Source organism: Microtus ochrogaster, unplaced genomic scaffold, assembly GCF_000317375.1.
Source record: "Microtus ochrogaster isolate Prairie Vole_2 unplaced genomic scaffold, MicOch1.0 UNK32, whole genome shotgun sequence".
In the NCBI taxonomy this organism is placed as follows: Eukaryota; Metazoa; Chordata; class Mammalia; order Rodentia; family Cricetidae; genus Microtus; species Microtus ochrogaster.
The window spans coordinates 4,024,307-4,049,279 of record NW_004949130.1 but is presented as its reverse complement, the minus strand read 5'-3'; the positions used below and the strand labels follow the sequence as shown (position 1 = coordinate 4,049,279).

Below are 24,973 nucleotides of genomic sequence, written 5' to 3'. Positions count from 1 at the left end.
ATCTCATGACTGCAACAGCACTTGACATCGATAAAATATGCAATCAATACATGCAGAATTGTTGCATAAATCACAAGTAAATATGATTTACTAATGTTATGTGACTTTCTAATATATACAAACTTAAAACACAGGACCGTCTGTATTTTCTTAGTATGAGCTACAAGTTTAACTGTAAGTGATTCAAAACCAATTCAAAATCAAAAGAGAAATCAGACAACTCACTTTAGCCAGCTTGGCTTTTTTTTTTTTTAAAGAACATTGAAATTAACACCATATGAAAAATCCTCAAGTGGACTTTCCTAGGACCCAAGAGGTCCAGAGGAATTCACTGTTTAAAAAAATGTCCAGGTGGGCTATCAAAGCTTTGGACAACTAACACGTCCAATATGGGAAAACGTATTTTCCCTAAATTCACATTTTGATTCTACTAACAGCTTTGAGACTCTATGGGGGAATGAGCCTGTCAAATCTGTCAGTGGCTTATCCTATGCTTCTTGGCTACTTACAGGCATGTTCAATGAACACGCCCCCTCCACTTCTTTTTCTATGTCCCATTCTAAGTGCAAGGCAAACAGAATAGTACTTATCGATAAAAGAGGTTTTCTTGAGCGTTTATACTAAAAAAAGTGCTGGCCAGGAACCTAAGTTGATGGTACTCACCTAGATTCCTAACACTGGGGAGGCTGAGACAGAGGATCACCTGTGCCATAAAGACACCCTGCCTCAAAATATGATGTCAAAATCCCAGCAGTTCCAGCACCATGCAGGTAATGCCCCTTAGACCACAAGAGGGAGAGCAGCACACGACACAAAGGGGAAAGGAAGCTGCTGCCTTGGGGGCCAGGTAGGAACTGGAGGCAAGTGTTCTGTAGCAGTAAAGGCTCCACTGCCAAGTGTTCCAGTTAGAGGACATCCTGCCGGTACTTCTCTCTTACCCGGCTTTCACACAGAATGCTGCTCCACTCTTCAGAGAAGGCCTCCCGGCACCTGCCAGGTCATATCAGAAGCTGTAACACTGATGAGACCATTCACTGGGTGTACAGGTACTAACCGTTCCTGATCTCCTGAGAGCACTGAAGGTGGGTGGTAATTTCATTGTATAGACAGGCAAACCAAGGCTCAGGCTGTATGATCACTGAGAAACAGTCATTCAGATCTTCCAACTCCATGCTCGTAGCTCACTTCCTGGGCAGGCACGCCAGTGTCACGGGCACTAGTCAACTAGGAAGCACCACAGTCACAACTCACGCTCCAACAGCAACATTTCAGGGTGAGGGGTAAGCCACTGAAAGGCATATAGAACAGGACCCTGGGGAAGAGTCAGGGTAGCAGAGCATACAGTCAATACTATCTGTCTATTAAAAACACAGATGGGGGAGGGGTGTGACAAGGCACACGTGGTGAAAGCATCTGAAAACTAAAGTACTTCCCTGATATGCAGCCCTGGTTCCTGCTGTGGAGGTGCTGGGCTTGTTCCCTGCTGCTGCGACAGGAAAGGTGGGTCTAGCCAGCAGTTCTGGAGGCTAGAAAGCCAACAGCACAGTACCATCGGCAGGACAAACAGGAAACATGAGGAGGGCTTCCCTGTGTAACAACCCACTCTGGAGGACTAACCCAGTCCTTCTAGAGCTACAACTCACACAAGGAGAGCATTGATTGTGCTTACCAGCCCAACAACTGTAAAGGCCATGTTCTTCTCCATTATTACACATACAAAGTAAACTTTGCTGGGGACAAAGCCCATGGAAAATACAGCAAGTCATATTATGCAATGCATAACATTCAGACTCCTTTCCCCAGAATGAATGATAGACAGTCTCTTAGAGCTTTGATTATAAAACAGGGGGATGGGAAGGTAGGGAGCAACAAAACACCAACAGGAAAAAAAAATCCAAATGCTTGGCATTTTCATCTGAGTTTGGCTGGCAGTAGATGAGAACCCCTACCGGCCCCTACTATACTCTGGTAGAATAAGAATATACTACATAAAAAAAACAGGCTAGAGAGATGGCTCAGCAGTTAAGAGCACTGGCTGCTTTTCCAGAGGACCCAGGTTCAATTCCCAGCAATCACATGGCAGCTAACACCTGTCTGTAACTCCAGTTCCAGGGGATCCAACTCCCTCACAGACATACATCCAGGCAAAATATCAATGTACATAAAATGAAAATAAATAAATAAATACCTTTAAAGAAAGAATTCTAGAAACAGCAATACTGCTCTAGGGGAAAGTATAATGCTGGGCTGGTAAGATGTGCAGTGGGTAAGGGATTTCCTGCCAATCCTAAATACTTAAGTTCTATTTACAGGCCCCACGTTGTGGAAGGAGAGCACACTCCTCTGCTTTCACAGGTAAGAGTCATGATGTGCCAGCATGCGTGTATACACACACCCACACAAAACACACAAAATAAATAAGTGAATGAATATAATAAAACTTTTTCAGATATAATGTTACATCTATGGATTTGCTTGACAGACACATTTTAAAACTAATTTATAAGACAGTTTTTCCACATAGAACAGACCCAGATTCCAAAACTCATCATCAGCAAGCAGTTTCCAGACTAACATTGGAAACAGAAAGTCTGTTTAGTCTATTATATACAAAAGCCCTCCAACTATTTTAATCAGAATTTCAGCGAGGAAAGCCAAGTCAAAGTTCTAAATTGCAAACCATCAGTAGCATTTCCCAGCCCAGGAGGATAGTACATGGTGGAAATCTCAACACTTGGGAGGCTGAGGCAAGAGGACTGTGAGTTCAAAGACAGCCAGGGTTAGTGATACACCATGTCACCAAATCAAAAAACAGAACAAGCAGGACTGGTAGCACATGCCTGTAATCCCAGCACTCAGGAGGTACACAGGAGGACTCCTGCAAGTTGGGTGAAGACTGCTCTACAATAGTGAGTTCTAGGGCAAATCTGTCTCAAAATACAAAACCAAAAACCAAAACCCCAATGTAGGTAATAACACATGCCCCAGTGATCCGCTATGCTCCTGTGTCTCACAGTTCTCCAACTGTCCTGACTGGGGAACAAAGGCATCTGTCCTCCACTATTAGAGACAAAGCCATGTATGTGGGTCTAGCTCTGTCTTCTCAGACCTCAGAGGTGTGACCTGAAGAAGACAGCACTACAGGCAACATTAAGAAGTGAGGCTCACACGAACCACGCACTTTAACATGGATCCCACATAAACCTCCAAGTCCTCCATCATCTTAGGATAGCAGCCCTAGCAATGTGCTTAAAGTTAACACTGTTCTCTATTTCCTGGGGGAGGTGGGAGGTGCAACTACGCTTGCAGAATGTCATACATCTCTGCCAAAAAATAACCAAGCGTGCTGTAGCTAAACACATGGTATGAGTTCCAGACCAGTCTGGTCTGCACAGTAAGTCCAGGCCGGCCACAGGAAGAACCTGTCTCAAACAAGCAAAGGAATTACAACAATAAAAGATGAAGTGGTGCATTTGTGTGTACACCACTATGTATCTGTGCACAGACAGTCTGGAACGGCATATACCAGAGTACACAGGCATTCTGGGGGATGGAAAAAACAGGATGGGAAAGAAAAGCACAAAGCTCTACATTTCTATTTACTGTAGAGCTAGGGATAAAGCTTCATCTTTATCACGCATCTAGTGCATCTCCAGCCTTTGTTATATTTTGTAACAGGTAACATACAGTCCGGAGTGGTCTTAAACTCACAATCCTTCTGTCTCTGCCTCTGGATCATCAGGACTGTAAGCATGTGCTACCATACCTAGCTAAGTTTTATATTTCACCGTATCAATTTCTTTGGAGAATTACACCTATTTTTAGTGGACATTTTATTTATTTACCCAGGGTCAATACATATACAAGGCAAGCACTCTACTACTGAACTACATTCCCAGCCTATACGTAGAATTTAAAAAAAAAAAATCTTAAAATGTGATGAGCCATTTTATAAAAATGCAATCATAAAAATAATCAGAAATGACAAATATACCTGAATAGGGTAGAATGAATCTAGGGCATATGTAGCTCTGCGGTAAAATGTAGGCCAAATATGTACAAGAACCTGGGCTTAAGACTGGAAACACATGCACACACACACACAGAACAAAATCAACCTGGGATGATAAAGGATTAAAAAGGCTCCACAAGGGTAACACAAACTGTGAAATGTCCCATATTTAATAATAATAAAGAATGACCCAATATTATGTATGTGTAACAACAAAGCCAGCAAACTATGGACCAAATCTAGTGCACTGAACACACAGTCCCTAGGATTAAATTTAAAATAAATCTATTTTAAATTATGTACGTGGGTTTGTGCACGTGTGTGCGTGTGTGTATGTGTGTGTGTGTGTGTTTGGAAAGGATAGGTTCAGACCTCAAACTCCCTGGAGCTGGAATTACAGGTGGCCATGAGCTGTCCTGAATGGATGCTGAGAAACCAAACTTGAACTCAGGTCCTCAGGAAGAGCAGTATACACTCTTAACCTCTGAACTACCTCTCCAGAACCCAGGCTTTCACATTTTCTAAGAGTTGGAGCTGGGCGTGGTGGCATAAGCCTTTAACTCCAGGACTCAGGAAGCAGAGGCACTCTGTGAGTTCAAGGAAAGCCCGGCTCACATATAGCATTCTAGACCAGCCATGATGACATAGTGAGACCCTATCTAAAAGACAAACAAGAACACTAGCTGCTCTTCCACAGTACCCAGGTTTGATTCCCAGCACCCACAGAATAGCTATAGTCATCTATAATTCCAGTGCCTAGGGAATCTGATGCCCTCTTCTGGCCTCTGCAGGCACCAAGCACACAAGTGGTACAGGCATACATGCAGGCAAAATATCTATACATAAAAAAATAAAAATAAATGTACTAAAAAAACCCTAATGTAACAGAATGGAAGTTAAAAAAAAAAAGAAACCTCATAGTTCAGTGGCACAGCATCTGCTGAGAATACATAAAGCTCTGGGTTCCAGCCCCACCACTAAAACAAAAAAGAACAGTAAAGAAATTATGTCCTCAAGGAAGTCAAGGAAAAAAGCCATCTTTATTCTGAATAAAACTTGATTCCAGTTTAAGAGTCCTAAAGAAGAGCATTTCATTTTTACTACACCCCAAGAAAAACACTAAGATCAAACACATTTGAATGAAAATAACTTTGAATTGAGAGCTGGAAATTAATTTATTCTATAAACATATGGAAATTTCTTATACACCAGTGATTCTATAGACTGAAAACTCAAGCTGCACAGTGGTAGTGCACGCCTTTAATCCCAGCACTCAGGAGGCAGAGGCAGGCAGATCTCTGTGACTTTGAAGCCAGCCTGGTCTACAAGAGCTAGTTCCAGGACAGCCAGGACTACACACACACACACACAAACACATATACACACGCGCGCACACACAAAAAAAATCCTGTCTTGAAAAACAAAAAGAAAACTCAAAAATACAGCCTATGACAATACTTAGAATTCTAAGCACTTGTTTGTGTCGTACTAGGAATTGAGTCTAGGGCCTTAGACACATTAGGCAAGAGCATCAAAACAGAATTATGTCTCCTGCCTCTCAGTAAGTGCTTTTAATAGTGTATTATTTGGATATTAGTTTCCAATTTGAAAAAAAATTAAGAACAAAAACATCAAATACAGACAATCGGTCAATCAGTTTAACTTTTTCTTTTGAGCATGCTGGGATTGAACCTGAGACCTCATACCCCTGAACAATGACATTAACACTGAGCTTTCTAACCCTGCTCGGCGATCTTTTAACCTACTTGAAATGAAAGCATCAGAACTTGAAGGCACCAAACTTTTTACAAGAAGATCATACCAACAGAAAAAGGACAAAGGCTATCATTGCTGTAGTTTGGGGAAACTGAGGGTCCTCACTGACCTCTGCAATACATTTTCCTGTGGGGACAGTACTCTACCTCAATGTCCTGAAGACTGAACTCCTTCTGATCTGTGAAGTTTGCAGCCCCAGCACTGAGTTCCATGAGCATCTTGGCGATCTCGGGCTTTATGGCTGACGTCAATCGGCTGGCAGCCTCCATCACATGCTCCTGCACATCTTTGAGCTGCATGGCAGCCTTCGAGTAGTGTGAGTTCCTGAACACGGTGCTGAAGAGATCTGTGAGGAACGTGCTAGCACGGCAAAAGACATTGAGGGCATCCAGGTACTTGGAGATGCCCTGCTGGATGTCAGCAATGGGAGTGGAGTGGGGCATGGCATGGTGGCAGCTGCCTGCAGCGGTCAGACTGCCCAGTGGGGCAGAGGGGGCCGTGGATGCCAGGGGAGCGCTCAATGCTCGGCCCAACTCAGGCATCGGGTACTGCTGGTGCTGCTGCACCTTCTGCTTGGACCCGCCAAGCAGGAAGCGCCGCTTGTAGTCCATCTTACTGTCCTGGGCACTGCAGCAATACATGCGGGTAGGGAACTGTTCCGGGGACCACTGGCAGGTCAGGGTTCTGAGTCCTTTTTTTCCAAAACTGTAGCTAGGTATAAAAATAGTGGAGTTCTGCAAATCTAAGTTTTAAAAAAGGCATTTCCACGAGGCAGGTGACCATGTGATCCAACATAAAGGTGAGAAAAATAACAGGCTTATATAATTAAAATTTTCAGTGTAGGTAGGAATTCTGACAAAAATAAAAGTGTATCTGAAATGCTGTACAACTGCTCAGCATCCTACCCTCATAAAGATATGCTTGCTGAGGGAACTGCTCACTTATAATTGCTTTGCAAGAATATCTTGATACTTACATTTACAACAGCAGAAAAATAACTTAACTTTTAAAATGTAATATAATGTATCTTCTATATACCAAAAAGAACCCAACGCTGGTCAACAGCATTTAGGCGGAAAGGGTTACTTCAAGAGAAGTCCTTAAGGAAGAGCACACCTCTGCAGGACTGACAGAACCTGCCTGTCAAATCCATTTACCTGGAAAGCTGCTTTTCAGTGCTAAAAACTTCCAAATCTCCTGTAAAGGTTTCTGGAGACAAGTCTTCTTTAAGCATGGCATTGTTATTGTGTGTCTTCTTTCTTTTGTTTGCTGAGGTAGCGGTTTCCTTGTAACATTAATAAGAAGTGCTTCCAGACTGGATTGGCCTGTAGTAAAGTCTGAAGTAAGAAAGCACAGATGTATTCATAAGGCCTCTAAGTCATTTCCTGTAGGGGGAAAGAAGGAAGATGAAGTCAGGGAGACCGTAAGACAAAGAGCAATTCTGAACACTTCTGCAATGCTTTGCCCTCCACTGTGAGCCTCACAACCAGACACCATAATGAATTCCACAGAAGCAGAACAGGGTGAAGTTCAACTATAAAAAAGAAAATGTTAGAAAGCTACCTGGGTTGGAAAGAAACTATGTCTCAAAAAAACAAAAAACAAACTAAAAAAAGGTTTAGGGTCATATTGTCATGCTAATGTGTTCCAGGCCAGCCTGGATTACAGGAGGCCCCATCTCAAAGAAAAGTTTCTCAAGTTCTAACAAAGATAATGCAACTAATCAATCCAAAGCTAGTTAAGTGGTAACACTTTGAACAAGGCCTGCTCAACATTTGGTATTCTTTTCTTTCCTCTTTAAAGGGCTCACAAAGCTACAAGAGAATGAATGAGTTGAGCCATTCCTGGAATTCATGAAGTCCAGAGACTGGTGGTCCCCAAATCTAAGGATATGTAAACTGGGATAGTATTTTGCATGACACCTGTGCATATCCCACCATACAACATAAAAGAGCTGTACAAATCCCAAGCACAGTGCTGCATGCCTGTAATCCCAGCACTTTGGAGGCGGCAGCATAGGACCAACCTAGGCTACAGGGCAGCCTGGGCTAAAAGAAAGACAATTGTCTCAAATAAACAAACAAACTAAATAAACGAATAAAAATTCTAAAATCAAGACAAATGGAGTAGCTTATGGCTGTAATCCCAGCACTTGGGAAGCTGAGGCAGAAGGAATGCTAAAGTTTAAAACTAGCCTAGGTTTAAGTACATGGTATCAGTCCAGCTTGAGCTGTACAGTGAGACCCTGTCAAAGGGGACAGACAGGACAGGATTCTGAGTTTAAAAACACAAAAACTAACACAAGAAATATATTATGTGGCTCAACAGCAGATCTGAACAGGAAGCAGTAAACCCAGCTTTACTAAGGAATAGAAAGAAGAAGAACAGGAAAGACCCAGCTCTCAGAAACCTACGGACACCTTCAAGCATACTAGTGTGGACAGAACAAAGACTATCTAAGGCCTAAGAAGCTCACAAATGTGTGAAAATAAAATTACACATCCAAGAGGGCAAATGCAGTCTAGGAAGATAAACTAGGAACTACACTTAGGATACATTACGATCAAAACATCTAAAGGCAAACACCCAGCAGGGAAAGAAGCAAATGGCACAGAGGTGCCTCTCTTATTAGATAATGTCCATCAGCCAGAGAACCCTGAGCCCCTGTTCCTATGTGACTTACAGAGCAGTGCTTCCTAGAGCAAGAAGTCAAAACACTTCCAGCAAAAATCAATCCACAACCTTGTTTCAGTTTAAAGATACCTTATTCGGCTGGGATATAATTCAGTGGTAGATTGCGTGTTTACCATACACAAAGCCTTGGGGGTCAATCTCTAGCACTGAAAACAAAACCCCTCAAACTAATATTCCACTGACTAAGGTGAAATGCATTAATCCACTCAAGAGGACTTTACACTCATGACTAATCAGTCACCTGCCAGTGTTTGCCTCTAAATGGCATTATGTTGGAAACTGGGTTCAGCATATAAATTTTGTGTGGAAATTAATATTCAGTCCATGACTTTTGTATTCTTGGCTCTGGACAGTTCCTTTCAGGCTGCCTGAAGACAATGCCAATCTGGGCTGCCAAGTAAGCGCCCCTGCCTCATCTCTTGCCTAACACACCCCAAGGCTTTAGATTTGATCCCAAGGATTGAAATGAAAAGGAAAAAAAAAATCACACTACAATTCCTCTAAACTTCATAAATAATATGCCTCTAAATTAGCACACAGATTAAAAACCATAATGAAATTCTGAGACTGTGGGTAGTGAGAGTTGTGACTATTATATTAATGCAGTCAGATTTCTTGACCAGCACAGTGGTATACAGATGTGCAAGCATGCACCCATACCCATAAAATAATAAAGTAAAAGATATGTGTTTAAAAATGAGTGCGCGCGCACACACACACACACACACACACACCACACACACACGTAAACACCAGCATCTGGGTATATTACTTTGATAATTTTTAAATGTTTAAGATTTATTTATTTTGTGTGCCTCATGTACACAAAATAAATATGTTCTGTGTACCTGATGTATATGGAGGTCATAGGAGGGCTGCGGATCACTGGAACTAGAGTTATGGATAGTTATAAGACACTATGTGGGTGCTAGGAATTGAATCTAGGTCCTCTGCAAGAGCAACCAATGCTCTTAACCATGGAGCCACCTTTTAGGCTCTATACTTTCACATTTTTTTTTTTTAAAGAAAATTCTCCCTGAGTGTTTTGTAAATCATTTCTTCCACATTTATCTTCCTAAGAGTTAAACTGCTCAATCCGTTAAAAGGACATTTTTCTTTCATACCCTCTTAAAAGAATCATCACCAGGAAAACATTCACAACCTAAGAAGTCACATGCAGTATGGACATAAATATGTACTGTGAAAGGCTGCACAAGTCAGTGAGGCCATCCAGTAACATACTCATAAATCCTAATGCTGCTTACAATTCTCAAACAGCAGAAAAACAGTAGGCTGAATGACACCTATCCAATAGCACAGCAATCTGCAAAGGTTCTCAACAACTCAGAACCAATTACATCATTTACAACATCCCTTTCTCGAAACTAACCAACAAATTCTATTTCAAACAATAGAAAACATTCTTGAAACTAGATGGGAGAGCCAGCATAAGAGCATCCTTGGGCCCCCAGAAGGAAAATTCGAAGTGCTATTTGCTCAGCAAAGTGGTAGAAGCACACTTCCCTCTAGGGGCCACTTAGGTCAGCAGTACTGAGCTTAGTTAAGCATGGCCTTATAGGTCTGACTGTCTGGATGAGGTCCTGGTTCTGCATGTCTATACATATCAAAAACAGAATACACATATCTATTTATGTACATAAATATATATAAACAGTCTATAGATATCAAAAACAGAATAATATCTGGCACATACTAAGTATTAATGTTTGATGATATCACACAAGTCAAGAGAAGGTAAGCAGGCTTCATTATCTCTGCTTGTCTGGAAAAACAGTACTGACAAACAAGAAAGGCTTTGTTAAGTTACCCAATGCCTAAACCAAACAGAAACCTACTACCCTAGGATGGAAGGTATCACATGCTTCATGAACACTAATCTCTACTTAAATACAGTAAACAAAGAGAAATGAATCCCTGAATGAATTCATTAAAAGCTCCTGTTTGACTAAAATTTGCTCTGGTTTGTGAATACAGTGTGTGTGTGTGTGTGGAGGGGGTTAGGGATCAAATCCAGATCTCACCATGGTGGGCAAGCGCTCTAAAAATCACCGATCTACACGCTACATCCTTAGTCTCAGCCAGAGAATAATTTTCAGCCCATTTCAGTCATTCAGGCAACAGAGAAAGCAGAGTTGTAGGCGGCTCTGTTGTAGGCAATAGAAGAACACAGAGGAGACTCACGGAGGACCGCAGGTTAAGAAGCACATCAACTCCCTTCAGCATTCTCCCCAATCTCTGGAGCACAGTAGTAAATAAAGCTCTTCACAAGAGAATCAGCCTAACAGGAAGTCTGTTTAAATGTAAGCCACTGCTGAGAGGAAAGAGAGCTCAGGAAATGCGTTGTATTCTAAGTTACAGCAAAGCAGAGCTGGCCACTTCCTAGATTCCACAGAGCCAAGGAGGTACAATGAGGTGAGCAATGCTTCCTGGAGGAGCTGGGTAAGTGCCCAGCTCAGAGTGGGCAGCAACAGAGATTAGGGGTGGGAAACAATGGAATCAGCTTCATTGCCTCTATACTTCCCACTTGACCACTGAGTCAGCCAGTTTCCACAAAGGACAGGACTGCCAGAAAAAGGAACCTTCTACTAATTACCTTCATATACGCAGGTTTGTTTGGTTGTTTGGTTGGTTTAGGGATGGCACCAAGGGCTAAGCTTATGCTAGGGCTAGACAAATGCTCTATCACCAAGCTACACCTCAGCCAAACAAATCAGTCCATTTTTTAAAAATCATATTACATTTCGTGTGTGTGTGTGTGTGTGTGTAAGAGAGAGAAAGAGACATGCCACAGTGAGTGTATGTCAAAGTATGGATGTCAAAGGGCAACTTGGAGGAGTAGTTTCTCTTCTACTACACGGTTGCTTGCTAAGTAATCTTGCCTGCCAGAGTTCTTTATTAATAACCACCCGATAATGAAGACAAACCAAAATGACATCAAAGGACACTAAACCAGGTGTGGTAGCACATGCTACTAATCCCAGAACTCAGGAGGGCAGAAGTAAGACGATCTCGCTGAATTTGAAACCAGACTGGACTTCATAGTGAGAGCTTTAAAAAAAAAAACAAAAAACAAACTAAGATGAAAAGATCAGTTCTTTAAAAATAAACCTTATTTTAGCCGGGCAGTGGTGGCGCACTCCTTTAATCCCAGCACTCGGGAGGCAGAGGCAGGCGGATCTCTGTGAGTTCGAGGCCAGCCTGGTCTACAAGAGCTAGTTCCAGGACAGGAACCAAAAGCTACGGAGAAATCCTGTCTCGAAAATCAAAATAAATAAATAAATAAACAAACAAACAAACAAGCAAACCGGGGGCTAGAGAGATGGCTCAGAGGTTAAGAGCCTTGCCTGCTCTTCCAAAGGTCCTGAGTTCAATTCCCAGCAACCACATGGTGGCTCACAACCATCTGTAATGAGGTCTGGTGCCCTCTTCTGGCCTGTAGGCATACACACAGACAGAATATTGTATACATAATAAATAAAATATTAAAAAAAATAAAAATAAAAAAGTAAAATAAACCTTATTTTATTCTGTGCACAGGGTCTTATGCAGCCCAGGGCTGGCTTCCAACTCACTATATAATGCCAGCAATGTTGGCAAGCGCCTTTAATCCCAGCACTCAGAGGCAGGTGGATATCTGTGAGTTCAAGGCCAGCCTAGTCTACAGATCAAGTTTCAGGACAGCCAGGGCTATGCAGAGAAACCCTGTCTTGAAAAAACAAAAACACATAATCCCCAAAACACCTCACTCTATAGCTGAGGGTATTTTTCCTTCTGATCCTCCTATAGACACCTCTTAAGTGCTGGGATCAGAGGCTGCATTGTAACCATGTGACAGTCACCATGCCTAGATTTATATGGTCTTGAGACTGGAACCCAGAGCTCCAAGCATGCTAGGCAAGCATTCCTCCAACAAAACTATATACTCTCCTACCAAGAAATATGTATTTTAGACCCTACAAAAATACCTGTGCTTGGTGAAGCATACCTAAAGCCTAGAACTTATGTGGCTGAGGTAGGAGGATCCTGAGTACAAAGCAAGGCCTGTGCTATAAGTGAGTTTGAGGCTAATGTGAGCTACACAGCAAGACACTGATTCAAGTAATATAGTAAATAAATAAGTAAATAAGTAAATAAATAAATAAATAAATAAATAAATAAAAGAGGAAAACACCTAAAAAGTTTCTGAAAGGTATGTTATGAAAAAGTTGAGAACTAGGAAGTAAGTAAGAACTAATGGCTGCCATGGTGAAGACAGAAGATAGAGAAGTAAGGTATAGAAAGAAACATATATAAATGCGTGTGAGTGTGGTGTGTCTGTGTTGTATACATTCCTTTGAAACATGGTCTCACTGAACCTGGAGCTAGGCTGGCAGCCAACAAGCCTTGAAATTTTCCTATCTCTGCCCTTACAGACACAACACACATGCACCCACACCCAGCCTTTTACATATATTCTGGGATCTGAACTCATGTCTCTATGCTTACACAGGATATGATCTTAATGGTACACTGAGCCACCTCCCTATTAAATATAATATACACACATTTTTGAAAAGTGTTGAGGCTGGGCATGTAGTCAAATGAAAACAAAACAAAACAAAAAACGCAAAACCAATGAAAATGCTACGTATAAGGTACACAGAGAAACAAAAGCAAGAATGCAAGCCATGTTTCTTTCCATCTAAAATGTGTTCTTTTTATAGAAAGATGTTACCCTTCTCTGAGTCTGGAGCATACAGAGTCAGTCAGACTCTCCAGAAAGCCACAGAGATCTCCTGTCTCTGCCCCCAGCAATTAGACTGCAGGTACATACCATCTTACCTGTCTTCTGTGTGGGTGCTGGAAATCCAAACCCAAGTTCTCACACTTACACAGCAAGCACTTTATCACTAAGCCATCTTCCCAGCTCCATAATTCAAAAATATTTAATGGTATAGAATTAATTACACCATGTTTTCTTTGTTTTATGTTTTCCTCTTCCCCCTTGAGATAGGGTCTTACTATGTAGCCCTGGCTGACTTCAAATTTACAGTGATCCTCCTGCCTTGTCCTCCTAAATGCTGGTATTATAAGTGAGAAGCACCATGTTCAGCTGTTTTTTGTCGTTGCTGTTGGTGGTGGTGGCGGTGGTGGTAGTGGTGGTTTGAGACAGGTTCTTACTCTATAAGATTGGCCTAGAACTCACTATGTAGCCCAGGCTGGTCTCAAACTCATGGTCCTCATCCTCCCAAGTGCTAGAATTAGATATGTAAACTATCACAGCCAGCTTTTGTTATCTCATGTTTGACTGTACCTCTTTCTTTTTCTCTTTTTCTTCTTCTTTTTTCTTTCAGAGAATCAGACAGGAGCAACCAGATGTTGTCGGGTCCTGGTTACAAGGAAATGCTAATCAGCAAACAATGCAAGTTCCAATCATCATTTTCTATCTGCCCTCCAGGAGGAAGAACAGGGGAGGATTATGCTCCTGACAATTTGACTGTACCTTTCTAGTTTTACTGTTGGCAAATATAAAATCAAATAAAAATCCTTTCATTCATTTGAATTGAAAATATCAGTCTTGCCTGGCGGTCGTAGGCAAACCTTTAATTCCAGCACTCAGGAGGCAGAAGCAAGTGGTTCTCTGTGAGTTCAAGGCCAGCCTGGTCTACAGTGTGAGTTCCAGGACAGCCAAGACTACTCTGTGAAAAAAAACAAAACAAAACAAAAAGAATGGCTAATTCTAGGGCGAGGGTGGCTCAGTGTTACAGTGCTTGTCTTGCAAGTATGAGGACCTGAGTTCATTCCTCAGAGCCTGTGTCAAAGTCCCATGCACAGCAGCTCAAGCTTATAACAGAAGGCTCCTCAAAGGATCCCAGCTATTCTAGATTAACTGGTGTGCTCCACTCCATAGGCATGCACAGCCACATAGGCACACATATATACATCTGAAGAAGAAGGGGGGGGAGGAAGAAAAAGGAGGAAGAAGAAGGAAGAATAAAGAGGAGGAGGAAGAAGGAGGAAGGGGCTGGAGCCGAGGTTAAGAGCACTGGCTGCTCTTCCAGAGGTCCTGAGTTCAATTCCCAGCAACCACATGGTGGCTCACAGCCATCTGTAATGGGGTCTGGTGCCCTCTTCTGGCCTTCAGGCATACACACAGACAGAATATTGTATAAATAATAAATAAATATTTTAAAAATAAAAAAATTAAAAAAAGAAGGAGGAAGAAGAACAAGGGTGAAGAAGAAGGGAAAAGAAGGAGGAGGAAGAAGAAAAAGAAGGAGGAGAAGAAGTGATCACTATGAGTTCAGGACCAGCCTGGTCTACTCAGTGAGCTACAGAACAGCCAGGGCTATACAGAAAGACCCTGTCTCAAACAAACAGAAAAGATACAAGGAGAAAACCTACTCCCAAAAGTTGTTCTCTGACCCATCCATACATATATCTCTGACCTCTCCATACATATATCTACCTACATGCGTGCACACACACACTTTAAATTTTATATTTAAATAAAAAGATTCCTATAACAACAACAAAAATTTAGTATTTCAATGAAAACAGCATTCACATATTCTTACTGACATACAGCAATTATATATATTAATCCCACTCAGTATGACATTTCAATGCACGTATACAATATGTATTACTTAAATCCAATCCTTTCTCCAATTCTCCAAACATTTTTGCCTTGAGACATACATAAACAAGAAAAATGAGATGACTCGGTGAGCAAAGGCATTGCTGTGCAGGTCTGATAACCTGAGTTTGACCCCTGGGTCCTACAGTAGAAAAAGAGAACTAACTCCCACATGTGCTGTGGCATTTGTATGTACACATTCACCACATAAACACACAATAATAAAATGTTCAAAGTTTAAAAATAACAAGCCAAGCGGTGGTGTTACACGCCTTTAATCCCAGTACTTGGGAGGCAGAGGCAGGCAGATCTCTGTGCATTCGAGGGCAGCCTGGTCCACAAGGGCTAGTTCCAGGACAGGAACCATAGCTACAGAGAACCCCTGCTCAAAAAACCAAATAAATAACAAATCTAGGGACTAGAGAGATGGCTCAGAGGTTAAAAAGCACTGATTACTCTTCCAGCAACCACATAGTGGCTCACAACCATCCATAATGAGATCTGGTACCCTCTTCTGTTGTGCAGGCAAACATGTAGACAGAACACTTTTCACATAATAAATAAAACAAATCTCTTAAGAAAATAACAAATCTAGCCAGTATGTATAAAATACTAAGAAAACCAACCTTTTGCAACTGTGATGAACAGTGGATCTAGCCAATGCTCATCAGTCACTGTCTAAATGACAAGATGATAATTTGAGGAGGAAATTTATGATGAAGGACTCAAACCTGAATATACCCAAATCCACTGATTAATTCTAGCCTCATAAAAAGCAGAAGGAATTGGAGAGATAGCTCAGCTGTTAAGAGCACTGGCTCTTCTTACAGAGGACCTGGGTTTCGTTCCCAGCTCACAACCATCTGACTCCAGTTTTAGGGGATTGAAGACCCTCTTCTAGCCTCGGCAGGAACAAGGCATGCTTGTGGTACTAAGACATATACATGCAGGCAAAACCTTCATTTACATAAAATGAGACAAATCTAAAAAAATTTTAAGTGGGAAATGCTCGTCATTAAACAAAATACATAGTATCTCCCATGAAGTGTTTCTGTCTGAAATTGTCAATCAAAATCTAAGGAAGCCTATCTGTCTAGTGAGAGAGCATGAGGTAAACTGTGAAGTAGCCTTTCCTGTGGTCTTTTCAGTCTTACTGCTCACTAGCAACCACTGACTGACTTTACAGCCTGTGGGAGCTATTCTAACAGCCGTCTCCCAACAATTTTCACCAGCTTGGTCCTCAGTTTCATCTTTATTCTTTTCTACCAACTTTTGTTTGTGTTTCGAGGCAAGTTTTCTCTGTGTAGTCCTAGTTGTTCTAGAACTCACTCTGTAGACCAGCCTGGCCTTGAACTCACAAAGATCTACCTGCTTCTGCCAACCAAATACTCTCTAGCCATGTGCCCAGTTCTTTCAGAGTACCAAGTGCTTTGCACAGTTAGTGACTCCTCGGGGACACTGCTACTCCTTCACTGGTCACCTGTAGAAACAGGGTCACCTCACTCACAACGAGGGTTTTTCTGACGAACACCTTGCAATTAGCATGCCATTTCATTTGCTTTCACACACCTCAGAAGCTGGCACCGAAGGACAGCACTGCTTTGTGCCTGCCAGGTCCCCACAGTCAACAAGTTAGCTGGCAGACTATCTGGAAACCTGACATCCGTGAGTCACTGATTGTTTCCCAGAGTTATAGTTTTGTAAATCCAAGAAACTGGCTCCTATATCAAGTTACCTCTCTCTACCTGAAGGAAACCTGGAACCAGATGCATATCTGTAACTTTAAGATGGGGGAGCAGCCAGGTGGGCAACGGTGGCACATGCCTTTAATCCTAGCACTTGGGAGGCAGAGAAGCCCTGTCTCAAAAATCCAAAAATAAACAAACAGATAAATAAATAAATGCATTAAGGAAAAAATGCGTGATGCAGTCTGGAAATGCAACTCAGTGGGAACACTGGCCTGGTTTATGCGAGGCCCTGAGGTCTATCATCACCATCACTCCAGTACTGTGGAGAAGGCAGGCAGATACGAAGGTTTCCATTTCCAAAGGCATAGCCAGACTTCAGGACCATTAGAGAAGCCCCGCACCCAAGCCCAGGTTTAATATGGCTAGAGAATGCCAGCTGTTTCTCTGGAAGGCCCGTGATCTACCATTCACAAATCTGCTTATGGTTTCTTTCTGTTTACACACACACGTATGTACACTTAAACTATGCCCAGTTTTTGAAGTCAAATACACACTCGTTTATTTACAGTTCCCAAACTGACACTCACATATAGATGAACTCTCCAGTGTCATGCATAAAGCATATGAAAGGATGCTTAGAATCACTCACTGTAAGGAAAACACAAATCAAACCCACAAAAGACCACTTTATAACCAGTAGCCCGGCAATAAGGAAAATGACAAGACAGTAGCAAATGCTGGAAAGGACGTAAAGAGACCATAATCTTCATACACTGCTTGCAGGAAAGGAAAATAGTGCAGACTCTGGAAAACCATCGACACTTCCTTAGTTAAACATGGAGCTGTCACATGGCACTCTACTCCTGTGTACATACCAAGAGAAATGAAAAGCACGCTTACAGCCAAAACAGCACATAAATATTCAAAGTATTTCTAACAACCAAAAATTGCAGTCAACCATCTTATCAACTGACAAACAGATAAGCAAATGTGGCACAACCAAACAGTAGAAAGTTACTCAGCCTTAAAAAAAAAAAATATTGAAAGGGAGCTGAAAGAGGCTCAGTAATTATAATTAAGAGCACTCACTTCACTTGCAAGGGACCCAGGCTTGATTCCCAGCACCTCACAACCATCCACAACTCCAGACCAGGGATGCATGTGCTGTACATACAATACATGCAGGCAAAACACCCATACACATAAAATATTATTTTAATCTTTTAAAAAAGATAAATACATATCCAGGCAATGGTGGCACACAACTTTAACCCCAGCACTCACTTGGGAGGCAGAGGCAGGTGGATCTAAGTTCAAGGTCAGCCTGATCTACAGAGTTGAGTTCTAAGACAGACAGGGTTACACAGAAAAACCCTCTCCAGAAAAAAAAAAAAAATACAATTGAGTAGTTGAGAAAGATGCACCCAACATTGAGTTCTGGATGCCATTACGTACACCTGAATGCACATACACATAGTACGCGATCACAAAATACCCATCTTAGGTAATTCACTGAAACAATAGATGTAACGATAGGGGGAAAGGGAGAGGATCAGATCAGGTAGAAGAGAAGTGACTTTCTGTGGAATGATGAAAAATTGATCCTCCTCTCTCAGCCTCCCTGGTGCTAGAAATACAGATTTGTTCTACCATGCCTGGGTTCAAAAATATTCTAAAATTTAATTATAAATGATGAATGAATTACATGGTATGCAAATTGAACTTCAAACGAGATCATGTGTGTTCAGAGTGGTATGGCCGTAGACGCAAATTGAACTTCAATAAACTTGTTATAACTAACTAAGATAATGAGGCCACAGACCAGTGGTCTCAACCTTCCTAATGCTGTGACTCTCATGTTGTGGTGACTCCAACCATAAAATTATTTTGCTGCTACTTCATAACTGTAACTTTTCTATTGTAATGAATAGTCATATAAGTATTTGGTATGCAGGATATCTGATATAAGACCCCCAAAGGAGTCACAACCCACAGGTTGAGAACCACTACCACAGACAGTTCCTTCTGAAAGAGAGAAAATAACTTGTTAAGTACACCAAAATGTCCAACTCCCAAGAGCAAAACCCAAACATCTCCCCTGGATAATATGGAGACACTGCAGGAAATTCTTCAGGCAGAGTAGTTAAGTCATTGTCGATGAAATTCAAAGCCCAGCAGTTTCCATGTTTTTAGTTCAGACTGACATGAACCATATTTAGAAATGAGCTCCAGAAAAAATACTTTGAAGAATTTTCCTCTCAATAGTCATAAATTTAAAATATCCAACCAGACAAAAAAAAAATGTCACAGAAGATTCAGTCCTTAATCCTTAATCTGTCCCTTCTTAGATCCCAGCTCTCTTGGCTCCGAAGACCACATCTAAAGGTGAAACTCTCTGACATGTCCTCTTAGCTGTCCTCCTACACCCTGCTGTTCTCTGTTGCCTCTGTGGTCATCCTCAAGTGCTCAAACACCATCACATCCTCCCTGGGAAGACTGTGTTCCTCTGCCCTCCCTCACCTAAAACCATCTTCCCTGTCACGACAGTTGGCTGAGTTTTTCATCGGGACCGCGATCTCCTAAAGCAATCAGTCTACATGTTCCCTCCCAGAATCTGGAAGGCTCTCTGGGCTTATGCTCACATTTCTTGGGAAGTCTTGGAAGCAGTCTCAATAAAGACTGAGTTAAAGGCCATGTTGTGTTCTGCCTGATCCTGTCTCTACATTAGCATTACTGCCCCAAAACACAGTTTATCAGGACTAGCCATCTTCCCAGTATGTGCCTGATATCTCAAAGGCAGGGTTCACTCAAGACATTCAAGAATCAAGGGCCGAGCCACTAGTTTAGTAAGTAAAGTACTTGCCATGAAAGCAAAGACTGGAGTTTGTTTTTCCAATGCCCACATGAAAAGTGGATGGAGTGCATGGTTACAATCCCAATGCTGGGGAGGCAGAGACAGGAGAGTTCCTGGAGTTCGCCAGTCAGCCAGACTAGGCTAATCATCAAATACCAGGTCCCAGACAGAGACTGTCTCAAAAACTAAAACAGGCCCGGGGTAAAGGACTCTTGAAAAGCAATACCTAAGGTTGACTTTTGGTCCCCACATACATACACAAAATGTTCATGGGCACATGCACACACCCATGGCCAATACACACTCCTACACAATCTTCATATGTGCACACACACATACAGAAGATATCCAAAAATCACTTGGGAGATAGCAGCAGAAGGATGGTAAGTTTGAGGGAATCCTAGGCTATATGGCAAGACCAAGGAGACTGGAACGGAGGGAGAAAAGAAGAGGAAAATCAGAGAAAAGGAATGAAGGGCTAGCCTCCTGCATGCTATCTCTGAGCTGTGTCCCAGTCCAAGGCACATGCATTGATAGAAAGCCTCCTGTGAGCAATCCAGAGATCCTGCTAAACATCCTCTAAGATACAGAGCAGCCCTCTCTGCATCCACTCCAACATGCCAACAGCACTACTACTACTGAGAAACCTGATCAACAAATGCTTCAAGCACTTTCAAGCTACCTAATGTATTATGGAATTATTTCTTGGCTCCATGTGGTAGTATACAACATCTGCAATCTCTACATTCAGAGGGCTGAGGCAGGAGGATCATGACAGTTCATGGATAGTCTGAGCTACATACCACAGTATTGTCTCAAAACAAGACCAATAAAGTTACTATTTCTGCACAAATGCTACAAACTTGAATAAGCCACAAGCTCCTAAGACACCAAGAGGTATCACTGGGAAAGAGATGATGGGTAAATGCTAATTTAGTGGTTTAAAAAACTATTTTGTGAGTTCCAAGAAGGGGAGCCCCAGAGATCAAGGCTCTGGCTATAGATCCTAATACTGGCCAAGGTTTCTGAGTCTACTTCCTACCTGCCAGCAAAGCCACTTCAAGAACTCAGAATCCATACTTCCAGATCTATGCTTGTGTGTACACATGCTTGTAGGAGCCAGAGGTCAACACTGGGCGTCTTCTGACAGTCTCTCAAAGCCCCTGTACTAACTCCGCCACACGGACTGGTTTGTGAGCACCAGGAGTCTGTCCATATACTCCCTGGCCCCAAATGCTTTTCCACGCAAGTGCGGGGATCCTAACTGAGGACTTCATGAATGTCTTTTCCCACTGTGCTACCTCCCCTAACCCAGTCCCATTCTTACCTGCAGCAGACCCATCCCTTCAACTGACCCTGGTGCTCCAAGCCAGAACACCTACCTATGCTGTTCAGGCTGAATAAAGGCATCAGAAGACTGAACAGCAATCTTCCCCAACCCCCAGGCCTAAGGAGGACATGATATCACCTCAACCCTATCACAATGTCCCCGTGACTCCCAGAGGAAGGAGGCCCAAAGGTGGAAAGTACTGCATGCCTCAGACTCTAAGGCTTCATCCTCTGCCACCTCAAATCAGTGCTCAGCATCAGCCAGTGAGGAGCGGCCTCATTTCCTGTGCAAGGCCAGTAAAAATAGGAAGTGGGGGAGGAAGTTCACAAAGTAGAAACAAAAGTAATCATGGCCCAGTTTCCTGAACACAAATCACTGAAAGGCAGGCAGGGCGAGCCAAGGCCAGAGGAAAGGAAATGACTCTTCTGTGTCCGGCAAGCCCATACCATTTTCTGTGCAAGAGAGGCAGCCTCTTAAGCAAAACACTGGACAAAGCTGGATGCCAGCTATTACATGGAAATCAACGTAAAGCATGTACTTCAAAGACTCACACGGACTGCTGAAATGTGAATCCTATCAGCAGCACATATTCAGTCCCTGGAAAAGTCCCGGGCGGTCATGATTAAGTTCTTCTTCTAGATAGAAATGACAGAAGGGCTGGAGAGATGGCTCAGTAGTTAAAAGTGCTTGATGCTCTTCTAGAAGACCAACCTACAGAATCTGCCCAGTCACACAGACATGAACAAAAGAAACACGCAGGTCCTGCTCTCAAGCATCTATCAACACAGGATGGGGATTGCCTCTGAGCTGACAGCTGCTCTATCAACTTTACCACAAAACAAGGCATTTTTTCCACAAAACCAAAGCAAAGTAGTAGTTCTACAGCATTTTATATCTGTGATCTACAAACAGTAGATCATTTCGTTTAAGAAGAAAAACTGCTCTAACCACCAAGTCAACATAGTTGAGATTTACTCTAAAATAACAGAGGTTTAAAACAACAAAAAGATAAGCCAAATGTGTTAAATGGTCACTTTGAGGGATAGGCTTAATTTTGTTTAAATTGAGGGTTAGTGGGGCTAGAGAAATGGATGGGAGTGAATGGTCAAAGAGGACTCATTTTGGTCCCAAGCACCCAAATGAGGCCGCTCCCAACTAACTCCAGTTTGAGAGAATCTGATATCCTCTGGCTCCCAAAGGGCACCTGCATGCACATGACGCATGTAAACAAACACAGGCACATATACGTACAACCATACTTAAATATGAATAAAAAAATCTTTAAAAAAAATCACTGTTTTAGTATTGTTTGTGTTTTTTTTTTTAACATGGGAGAAAAAAAAATCGGTCTTTTAGTTGTTGTTGGTGGTGGTGGTGATAGTTCTTTGTTTTGTTGTGGTTTGGTTTTGGTTTTTGGAGACCGGGTTTCTCTGTGTAGCTTTGGAGACTGTCCTAGAACTGTCTCTGTAGACCAGGTAGGCCTTGAACTCATGGAGATGCTCCTGCCTCTGCTTCCCCAGCGCTGGGATTAAAGGTGTGCACCACTACCACCACCCAGCTCTTCTGGATTTTTTTTTTAAGCAGCTACTACATGAATAGTGAAAAAGTAAATGAGACAGACGATAATCAGCACATATTCACATTAACGCAATTAATGTTTATTTAGTAGCAGTAACAAAAAAAAGATACAATTATTCCTTGACCCTGCTGCAGACAGACTTAGTCATTACTCTGATTTCCTAGTGACTGACGGACTTACTTTACTCTGTATTTAAAATGTTTACTCTTTTTACAAAGCTATAACCTCTCAGAACTTGGTACCATTGAGCAAAGTGCTAAAACTTACAAATAACTTTACCACAGAGACACTGCAAACCAAACACAACACAGACCCTGAAAAGGAGAACTGGGCATGACAGCACAAGCCTGACATCTCACCACTTGGGAAGCACAGACACTAGGATCATGAGTTCAAGACCAACCTCAGAATCAAGAGCAGACTCTTGGGGAGACTCTGTCTACAAACATTGAACTATAACATCAACAAAGACTGACAATGCTGGGCAGGGGGGAAGTCTCACTTGTGGCCTAGGCTGACCTTAAACTCATGACAGTCCTGCCTTAGCCTCCTGAGTGCAGGATCACAGCAGTGTACTACCACATCTGGGAAAGCTGGCTCTTACAATTCTGAAATGTTTGCTCGGATAAGATCAAGTTTTCATTTATAAGATGATCTTAACTGGGGCTGAAGAGGTGGCTCTAATTATCTATCTAGATAAATAGATAGATAATGATCTATCTGGATATCCATCCTATGGATCATTATCTTTCTGACATCTCTGTCCCAAGCGACTGTCTGCTTCTATCAAAACTCCAGGTTCTTTACATAGCTGGTCTTAAACTCACAATACTCCTCCTTCATCTCCTAAGTGTTGACATTACAGGCTTGTGCCATCACACCCAAGGTTTGAGATTCCTCTAACACTTTCCTTGAGTTTAGCTAACATTCTAGAGCACCTCACAGGACTTACAGAACGATTTACTCACATTGACCAGTTTATTGTAAAGGATCTCACAAAGGACTGAATGAAGAGATGCGATACTCTCTCCAGGCCTGCCACCCTCTAGAAACCTCCAGAAGCTCTGAGCCTTGGCATATGCAGAGGCCTCATGACTCAGGCAGGACATGAAACCCCAGCTGCTGATGATCATTCACTAAATCCTCCTCCTGTCTCAGAGGCTTGGGTGGAGCTTGAAGTCCCAATCCTCAGATGTCACCTAAGTTTGTTCAGGTAACTAGCACCTAGCCTGAAGCTCTTCAAGGACTGCCAGCCATCAGTGACCTTATTAGTATACAAAAACGTATTTACTCGTTCAGAGGCTCCACAAATTTCAGGGGTTGCTGTCATGATGGAAAAAAATCAAATAGGTATTTCTCAACTATCACATCAAAACAATTTTCAAGTCAGGTAAGATGGCATGCACGTGTAACCCAGTGCTCTGAAAACTGAGGCCAGAGCACAGGCAGTTCTAGGCCAAGCTGAGCACAGGAAGACACTGTCTGAAAAAAAGAAAAAATAGCTCGAAAATTTGCAAAACAAGTTGAACTAGTACAAACTTATTATTGTGTCCTTTAGAAAACTATTTAAGAGGCTGGAGAGATGGCTCAGCAGTTAAGAGCACTGGCTGTTCTTCCAGAGGACTTGGGTTCCATTCCCAGCATCCACATGGCAGCTAACAACTCTCTATAACTCTAGTTCCAAAGGATCTAACATCCTCTTCTGATCTCCACATGCATGCAACATGTTGTACATACATACATGCATATAAGACATTTATATACCTAAAATAAATCTTTAAAAATAGAACACTATATTTTTTTTCTTTTTGGTTTTTCGAGACAGGGTTTCTCTGTGGTTTTGGAGCCTGTCCTGGAACTAGCTCTTGTAGACCAGGCTGGTCTCGCACTCACAGAGATCCGCCTGCCTTTGCCTCCCGAGTGCTGGGATTAAAGGCGTGCGCCACCACCGCCCGGCTAGAACACTATTTTTAAAAACTTAAACTTCTACAGTGCTACTCAGTAGTATATGTCAAAATAACAATTAGAAATTACCTTTCTTACTATGAAGGAGTATTATGTGAATTTAGAGTCATTTCAAATTTAAGGTAATTTCTGGCCAGACCTGGTATCACACATCTCTAACTGGGGAGGAAGATCAAGAGTTTAAGTTGGATTGGTTTAATCCCAACACTCAGGAGGCAGAGACAGGTAGATCTCTGAGTTTGAGGCCAGCCTAGTCTACAGAGTGAGTTCCAGGACAGCCTGCTACAAAGAGAAACCCTGTCTTGAGAAAGAGAGAGAGAGAGACACAGAATGAGTTAGTTTAGGATGGGCACAGACAGTAATACATACCCGTAATCTCAGCACTCTCTGTGAGTTTCAGGCCAGCCTGATCTACAGAGTGAGTTCCAGGACTAC

General features: G+C 42.2%; 1 protein-coding gene and 1 non-coding gene across 4 annotated transcripts in view; both read right to left on the bottom strand.

Annotated features, from left to right (window-relative positions):
• The window catches only part of Kiaa0355 (KIAA0355 ortholog), an 85,954-nt gene that overhangs the window by 51,434 nt on the left and 9,547 nt on the right, over nt 1-24,973 (bottom strand). Inside the window, exons 1-2 of one of the 3 annotated variants that reach the window (XM_005368435.2) lie at nt 13,797-13,932; nt 5,935-7,173 (exon numbers count right to left, since the gene is read on the bottom strand). In XM_005368435.2, the coding sequence (XP_005368492.1) occupies nt 5,935-6,429 (495 nt within the window). In that variant the 5' untranslated portion in view covers nt 6,430-7,173; nt 13,797-13,932. Of the gene's footprint in view, nt 1-5,934; nt 7,174-10,684; nt 10,727-13,796; nt 13,933-24,973 lie in introns of those variants that run through there. The other 2 variants (XM_013354214.2, XM_013354213.2) reach the window with 2 other exon arrangements.
• LOC113458486 lies at nt 13,840-13,974 on the bottom strand. The gene has a single exon (XR_003378862.1). It is a non-coding gene; the product is annotated as a U8 small nucleolar RNA (small nucleolar RNA).